At 31.9% G+C, this 7977-nt stretch overlaps 1 protein-coding gene across 1 annotated transcript; it reads right to left on the bottom strand.

Moving 5' to 3' along the window:
- Positions 1–5109: 5109 nt before the first annotated feature.
- LOC110818871 (cyclin-D3-3-like) lies at positions 5110–6840 on the bottom strand. Its single transcript, XM_022047889.2, has 4 exons — positions 6162–6840; positions 5863–6064; positions 5592–5722; positions 5110–5506 (listed from the first exon to the last, which is right to left on the bottom strand). The coding sequence occupies exons 1-4, from the start codon at positions 6693–6695 to the stop codon at positions 5225–5227; spliced, it is 1149 nt and encodes a 382-aa protein (XP_021903581.1). The 5' UTR covers positions 6696–6840; the 3' UTR covers positions 5110–5224.
- Positions 6841–7977: the final 1137 nt, after the last annotated feature.

The raw sequence follows: 7977 nt of genomic DNA, 5'->3' as shown, positions 1-7977 counted from the left end.
ACTAGCCCATTGGATACCTTATCAACTCTTCTGCAACACCAAACCAGAAAAATCCCTTACCAAGTTCATTTTGTACTTCGTACGGTAATTTTCCTTTTGTCGCTGAAGTTAAAAATAATTACCACGCTGTAACTCGTATAGAAATACATATAAAGACTTTTGGGGTTTTTTTTTTATTTTAATTTTAATTTTTTTATAAAAAAAAACATTATACCAAAAATATATGTATGTATATATATATATATATATATATATATATATGAATATGAATATAGTCCATAATTTACGCGGGTAATGTGCAATTTCTACTGGCAAGTATAGAAACGAATGAAAGAATCTCTGGGCCTCACTCCCCTACCAAGATGCTTCCAATTCTATCCTCCTTCCCTAATCAATTATTTCCAATTTATACATTTTTCTTTTTGTCTCAGTCATTGAATTCTTCTCCATTCTTATTTCCTTATCCCACACGATCACTTCTCTCTCTGGTCTCTAGCTATATATATTTATTTATTTATATACATATATGTATATAAGTAGGTGCATTGGATACGTTTGAGAAAATTTGGTCAGTTTCATGGTTATAGAGAAAAAAAAAAAAAAAAGGACAAATACGTTACGTTACGTTGTGTTTGGTCAGATTTATTTTGGAAATGTAAGAAATGAACGTTGGCTCATATTGATTATTTATATTTATGAGGAATAATATTATTATAAAATTATAACATGTGGATAAATATATACTCGCCCACGACCCTGATCTGATCGTACCCAGTTTGGATTTTATTGATTGAATAATAATGAATTAATAGTAGTTGAGATCCCGGAATTTGCCATAATAAATTATGTGCATGTTAAATTTAACGGGTGCAAAATCAAGTTGTGTCGTGCTAGAGAGACGGACATGGTTAAAATATATATATATATATATATATATATACATTGTTGTTATTAAATTATGATTGAGTATATATATATATATATATGTATGTATATTTTATTTGGAAAAAAAAAATTAAAAAGACAAAATTAATTTAACGTTAAAAATGATATGCTGATAACGGTATCCTATTTTAGATCTGAGCCGACCATATGGTTTTTGCGCGGGAAAAAAAAAAAAAAAAAAAAAAAAAAAAAGGGTTATTAATCTCACGTGCTAACTTTTGGATCAGCTGCTTCTGTTTGTTTGGTATTAAAAGTGAAACTGGATAAAATTTAGTGATGATCTATTTTTATTTAATTTAATTAAAAATATAATTCTTAACAGTATTATAATAACTAAATTAAGTTAAGTTCTAATAAATAATTTATGTTTTTAAATAAAAATAAAATTCAATAAATGATTACTAAAAACCCAATTTAAATTTTGATTAATCAATAAAATAAAAAATGAGATTGCTGGTAGAGATGATGATAATAAAATTGGATAGAGTCGGCCCTGGCCAGCCTTAAAATAATATTACATGCCGCACCACTTGATAAAGTTTTGATATGATTATATATATACTGTTTTTCATATGATTAATCATATATTAATTAATACGTATTTCATCATCGTTTTCCTTTTTCGTTAATTTAAAAGAAAAAAGTTTTGAAATTCTGTACAGTCTCCGCTGCATAACTACGGGGGGAGGGGAGGGGAAAGGAGCACCTTCAAACAAAATTCAAAAGATTTCGTCCCCCATTTTCAACATTCTCCTCACCTTTTATGTGTGTTTCTTATGGGATGTTAATCTTCTTTTCTTTTCGTTTTTTGGGTTTCCTCATCATCATCCTCTAAACCATAATGCTACTCACTCCTCGCAACAATCACATGTAACATCAAAAATTTTAACCTCAAAAGTTTGGAATGCTGTTACACATTAATCATTATGTATAAATATATAATATGTTTCATTTTTCCTCAATGGGACTACAAGAGCTTCTTTTTGGTATCTTTTTCTTTAAATATAAAATAAAGATAAAGAAAATCATATATTACGAACTATTAACCTTACTCAAATAATATCACATAAATTCAAATAAATATATTTACTGAATATGATGGTGTTGATCTAGTATATCTTAATAAGCATATATATTATATTATCTAAAAAACGTGAAAGATATAAATCTCTCGATCATGATGAAAGAGATTCATAATCTATGAATTAATCATCTTGCGTGTTGATAAAATCCGTTAACTTGCTGAATGTGTTAGTAAAGAAAGAGAAAATCTACCTTAATGGCCAGTTTCTTAATCTGTTTATCTCAAACCAACTTAAGACTCTCAAATAATTTAATACTTTCGATCGTTATTACCAATATAATACATAAAATACACTACATATTCACCACGACTATCATGAATGAAGCCCAGCACATGTGGCCATAAATCGCCACACATAAAATTATCAATATTGAGCTTAACTCGTCCCTTTAAATGAGCAAATAATCATGCCTCATACATCTTGTCGTCCCTTATAACTCTAGGCTCTTGCTTGTTGAAGATTAGAAAATGCATATTCACCGTCACGTAGAAACTCATTTTTTCTTCTCTAAAACAACTAGATAATACTAGTGAATATTTATCTTCGACTCATAATGTCATGAGCACAAGTTTTTTACAAAAGTTCAAGCGAATTCATTAGTTAAATCATTAAATTAATCATAACTTGAAACTGATTCGCTAAGACGTCAGCTCTTTAATTTAATTATACGAAACTTGTTTTTAATTGAAAAAATGAGAGATTTAGTTTTAAATATATCTTAAAAATACATAAATAAAATATCATTGTTAAATTATTAAAACGGAAATAAAACATGTTGGAGATATATTTATTTAACAATTACAAATAATTTTAAGCATGATGCTTTAGTTGTTGCATTTGATGAAGTAAAAAAAATTAAGAGTTTATTTAAAAAATATTAAAAATAATTTTAAAAATGTATAAAGTAGACATCATATTGTAAATTCTTTTTAAGTTTTTAAATTTTTTAAATATAGAACTTAAATCGATCAACTATCTTAAATATATTTATTTCAATGATCTTAAAAAACTCTTTTGAGATTAAATATAATTTATGACACATATTTATTTGTCTAAGAATGGAGACAGGCGGGGGAGAATAAAGCCAAGACGTGATTCTCTTTGTTAGCTTGAAGTTGTAGAGAGCACATGCAACCATTCTTTTCTTCCTACGTGCCAATAAGTTCAACAAAAATATCCACTCCTCCTTAATTTGTTTTTGCCTAATACTTACATTATTAAAAATATTTTATAATCATGGTAATTAATAAAAACAAAGAGAAAATTACGGCTTTACATGTTATTATCTGACTAAACAACTATTTATCTTTTTTTTTGTGTGTGTGTGTGTGTGTGTGGGTATTAAAACTATTAAGTATTTTTTAATTTGAAATTTTGTGTATTTTGAAACCAAGTCTTTACTGGGTTGGATCAAAATATGATAATTCATTCACAACCTTCGCATATATGGAATTGTATTTTTCTTTTTGAACATTCACAAGGCTATGCAGTGCACATGGACTAATTGATTAATTTCTCTCAAAATCAAAAGAGGCAGCTCTCATTGACTTTTTTCCCCCTTCAACCTTGCATATTTGGATCTTTCACATCCACCCTTCAATGTTGTCGTTCTCAACCTCCATTTCTTGGTCACTTGTTTCTCCTTTTCTTTTTTTGTTTTTGTTTGTGTGTATATAATATAATAAAATTTTTAATATTTACAAAAAAAAAAAAAAAATTGATTAAATTAACTTTGTGAATTATTATTAACATCCCGATTAAAGGTGTAAAGTGATGGGTTTTTTTACACAAACCAAAAATGTAGACTTAATTAAGAGTATGACATTTAAGAGCACGTGGTGGATGTAAGGCGAGCACATTTGTTTTTTCCACATAAACTTAATTACCCATTTTGATCAACCCAACAAATTAAGAAACTTTATTTACTCATTCCACCTCATGATTTTTTATAAAAAAAAAAAAAAAAAAATAGTAATTAAAAGTATTTTTGTGTTAAGCTTTTTATTTATTGGGCTTGCTTGCTGTCTTTTTCTTAATCTCGTCAAAGACAAAACTATTTATATTTTACCTAATAAATCTAGAAAGAAAAAGGAAAACAGAACCCCTCATCTCGACGTTCAATTAAAACTTTTACATTATATAACACATTGTTTAATTAAATTTGATATCGGGGTTGAAAATTAAATCAATAGGACCACTTGTATAATGTTGGTGATCGAAAAAAATGTACACAGAATATAAATATTGGACGGTGTTACAGCTGGTTTGAAAGCATATTTTTTAAATTCAAAACTTCCTCTCTCTCTCTCTCTCTCTCTCTCTATATATATATATATATATATGCGTGTGTGTGTGTGTGTGTGTGTACAAATAAAAAGCTCTTGCTACGAGGTCAAACTCCTAAATCTCAGCTAGCAAAAATAAGCCCACAAGAATTGCCAATGGCCGACACTATGTTTCTCCCTTCACATCCAAGCAAAAACCCTTTTTCTCCCTGTCACTATTTCTACCTCTCTGTCTCTCCTCTCTTCGTGATTTTTCAAGAAAACGAGGAGAAATAGTTCCCCCCCACAACCAAATTTTTTCCCAATAATTTCAACTTACTCTTTCCATTAAAGAATTTTAGCTTGGACAATCCAACTGAATAATCTTTAGTGTACATTAAATTGACTTGCATCCCCATGGAAATGTAGCTTTATATGGTGTTATTGAGTTCATTAAAGATCAAGATGCAGAGAAAGTAAATTTGCAGACAAGAACAGAAAGAAGAATTTTTTTTTTAAAGAAAAAAATTTATAGTGAGCTTTGATGAAATTAACATTTATTATGTTTATGGAACAAAAGAACCCGACCCAAGTACAGATAGAGAGGTACGTCGTGGTTGGATGGATAAAGGTTTGAACTTTAATGCAAGACCTCTTAATTGTATGTTTCAAAAGTTGTTTGCTTTCCTCTGGATAAAATCCCAATTGCCAACAATCTCTGCTATTATCCCAAATCTCCATACACGCCCCATTTTAGCTCGGAGAAGGAATGTGTCCTTGATAAGTTGTTCTTGTGAGAGTAGTCTCTGTCAGTCCTAAAAAATTGCAGAGATGGTTGGCAATTTACTTGTAACATGGAAAGACACAGGTGCTTGGTGGGTATAAAAATTATTGAAGACTTGAGGAAATTAAAGAAAAGGGAATGGGGAACTAGTGAGGAATGCTGAGAAAATTATCAGCAGTTGCATCGTTTATGCGGCTCTTCTGAAGCTCGTCTTGAGTTTTGGTTTTCTTGGAAACAGGTTCTGGGGAAGAAGACACAGATGATGCAGCGAAAGCCCATGAATCGTTTGAGCTATCAGAGCTAAATGACATATCCATTACGCCGTTTGGACTGCCTGGGATTGAACCAAACTTGCGTTTATTGGATTGGGCGCCGCCGACTCTTGATGCTAATTCGATTATCAGCTTGCAGCAATCATCTACTTTGTCCTGTTTGCGCATCAAGGTTTTTAAGGAATCCAGCGAAGTTTGAAGGTTCGGTAAGACAATAAGGAAGAAAAAAAAGAGTAGCTACCTTCTTAATTCCCAGGATGCCGAGTAGCTGGTCTTGGTATTCCAATCCAAGAGATGGCGCTACGCCATTGATGACGTGCAGCATAGTAGCAGTAGCCATGACAGAAGGAAGATACATCATGAATCTAGAATCTGCAAATGGGATAAAACGTATAAGGATTTGTAAACTGTGTAGATCAGAAACCAGAATACCAAAACTTGATGTAAATTTCTTGATCAAGGGAGCATTTTTTTTTTTTTTTGTAAAATAATATTTTTGGAGGATTGCTTACCCGAAATGACAGAGAGAATGATTCGCTCGCATCGGCTGAGGAATTCCCAGCAGAGATGATCCTTTAATCCAAGTCTCCTTGTCATGTAATCGAGAAATGAGAGTGGGATTACAGGGTTCATCTTCCATTGAAGCGTGGACAGCACTAGAATCTCCATTCTCTGGATTTGTTTAGCTTCGAACACATAAGCACAATCCCCAACCTGAAACAAATAAAGAAAGAAAACTTTTCACATTTGGTAAAAACCCCAATAGACAAAATCATTATTTTCACTCGCAAGCTTTAACAAAGGAACGTACTTGAAGGTCTAGTAAGAGTGGGACTTGGGTCTCCTCCACTTTGGCAGCAAGAGAGAGACAAGCCACAGAAGCTAGCTGAATCATCCATGGCTTCTCTCTCTGATAATGGAAACTGAACAAAAACCTATCGAGGTAGTTAACGGCAAGAACCGCCGTGACAGCGGAGAAAGAGTAGTGAGAAATGACCTTCAGCATCCACTCCACCGCCTTCCTCCGCGCAACGGACAAAGAAGGGTCGGTTTCAATCACTTTGCAGAGATGATTTTCCTCTTGTTTTGACAGTAGAGACGAAAGCTCCTCATCGTCCCAAGAGAGATCTTGTTTCAGCAAGACAGGAAGAGGGTTTAGCTTGTTGGTAGAAACCAGACTACTCCAGCGGGTATCTTCTTGTTCCTGATATTTCTCCTCACAAGAATAGTCCTCTGTAAGCTCTTCCTCCCAATTTTCCTCCGAACAGTAGAGAGCATCAAACAAGACGGTGGAGTCTAGAACCAGGTGCTGTTCCTCCTGGCTTTGATACTGATGATCAGCCATCTTCTTCTTGGAAGAAGAGATAGAGACCTTGGTTCATTACAGAGGGAAGGAGCGCATGACTGGGTCTGGTTGTGGAGGAGAGGGTTTTAGAGGGGAGAAGACGAGAGAGAGAGAGAAGAAGATGGCGGTTTTATTTATGTGACTGGGTAAGTGGGGGAAGTGGGGATTTTTAATTGGGTGATCTGGTGTATATCGTCCCAGACCTGAATCATGGGCCATGCAGCACAATTACTCGACACGTGACACCTTGTACCTGCTCGGATTTGTGGGGGGCCAATGGCTGCTTGGGCCCCACTTCATCACAGATCAGATTCAAATTTAACAACCGTTATGATGCCTAATTCTTGTTTACTTTAATTGATCTTAATGCGGACAGGAGGAAAAAGTTTAGGAGACACCAAAGCTTAAAAATATTTTAATATGTGTTTTTTATTTTTTTTGAACTTAAAATAGAAAGGGTATTTTAAATCTGATGGTAATTTAAATTATGTTAAAATGTTTTATTATTATATATTTTTAAATTAAAAAAAAAAAAAAAAAAAGGAGAGAAGAATGAGAAATGGTAGGGTGGGGGCAGATGGGATTTAATTATTTAAAGAAAAAGAAAAAGAAAATAGTAAATAAGAGTATAGAATTTTTGTTTGGGTGTAAGAATTTTTTAAAAAAGAGATTTTTGGGATTTTGTAAAAACAGCTTTGACATTTAGTTTTCAAGGAAAGAGAGAGAATTGGCGCGGGCGGGAGGACACAGACCCCAACATCTGATTCAGATTTTGATGGACACAAAGCGAAGGACCAATTTTAAAGAATTCTGCTTTCCATCCGCCACCCCCACCCTCCCCTTTTTTTTAAAAAATTTTTTATTTTAAAAAATAAATATTCTTGTTGGGTTTGTAAATATATGTTAAAATTCCATTATTTTACGTTTTAATTTTTTTTTTTTTACTTTTTTATTAATATTTTCAATTAATTAATGAATTTTAACTATTAGTAAAACGTTATTCATTAATCTTTAATTAAATCAAATAGATTGAATTGAATTAGACCAAAAATCGACTAAAAATGAAATTTTAATTCTAAATCAAACCAAAATAGTTGAAATTTTTTAAATTTTGATAAAACGAATCATCTATCTGGATCCAAATTGGAATTAAACTAAAATAAGTTAATTTTTTTTTAATCCCTTAATGTATAGATTGGGATTGTGCTAAATACTATTTTACCCCCCTCCAAATTTACTTGCACTAAATAATAATTTATCTACATCTTATAAAACAATTTCA

This window comes from Carica papaya, chromosome 1 (genome assembly GCF_054855325.1).
Source record: "Carica papaya isolate Zhongbai chromosome 1, ASM5485532v1, whole genome shotgun sequence".
NCBI lineage: Eukaryota > Viridiplantae > Streptophyta > Magnoliopsida > Brassicales > Caricaceae > Carica > Carica papaya.
This window is presented reverse-complemented; position numbering and strand designations above follow the sequence as displayed.

Excerpts from the sequence above, each read along its gene's own strand:
- LOC110818871 (XM_022047889.2), bottom strand. The coding sequence starts at position 6,695 with ATGGCTGATCATCAGTATCAAAGCCAGGAGGAACAGCACCTGGTTCTA. Across the intron at positions 5,723-5,862 it reads CATTCTCTCTGTCATTTCGG|ATTCTAGATTCATGATGTAT; the intron begins GTAAGCAATCCT and ends TCCCATTTGCAG. Across the intron at positions 5,507-5,591 it reads GCATCCTGGGAATTAAGAAG|GACAAAGTAGATGATTGCTG; the intron begins GTAGCTACTCTT and ends ATGCGCAAACAG.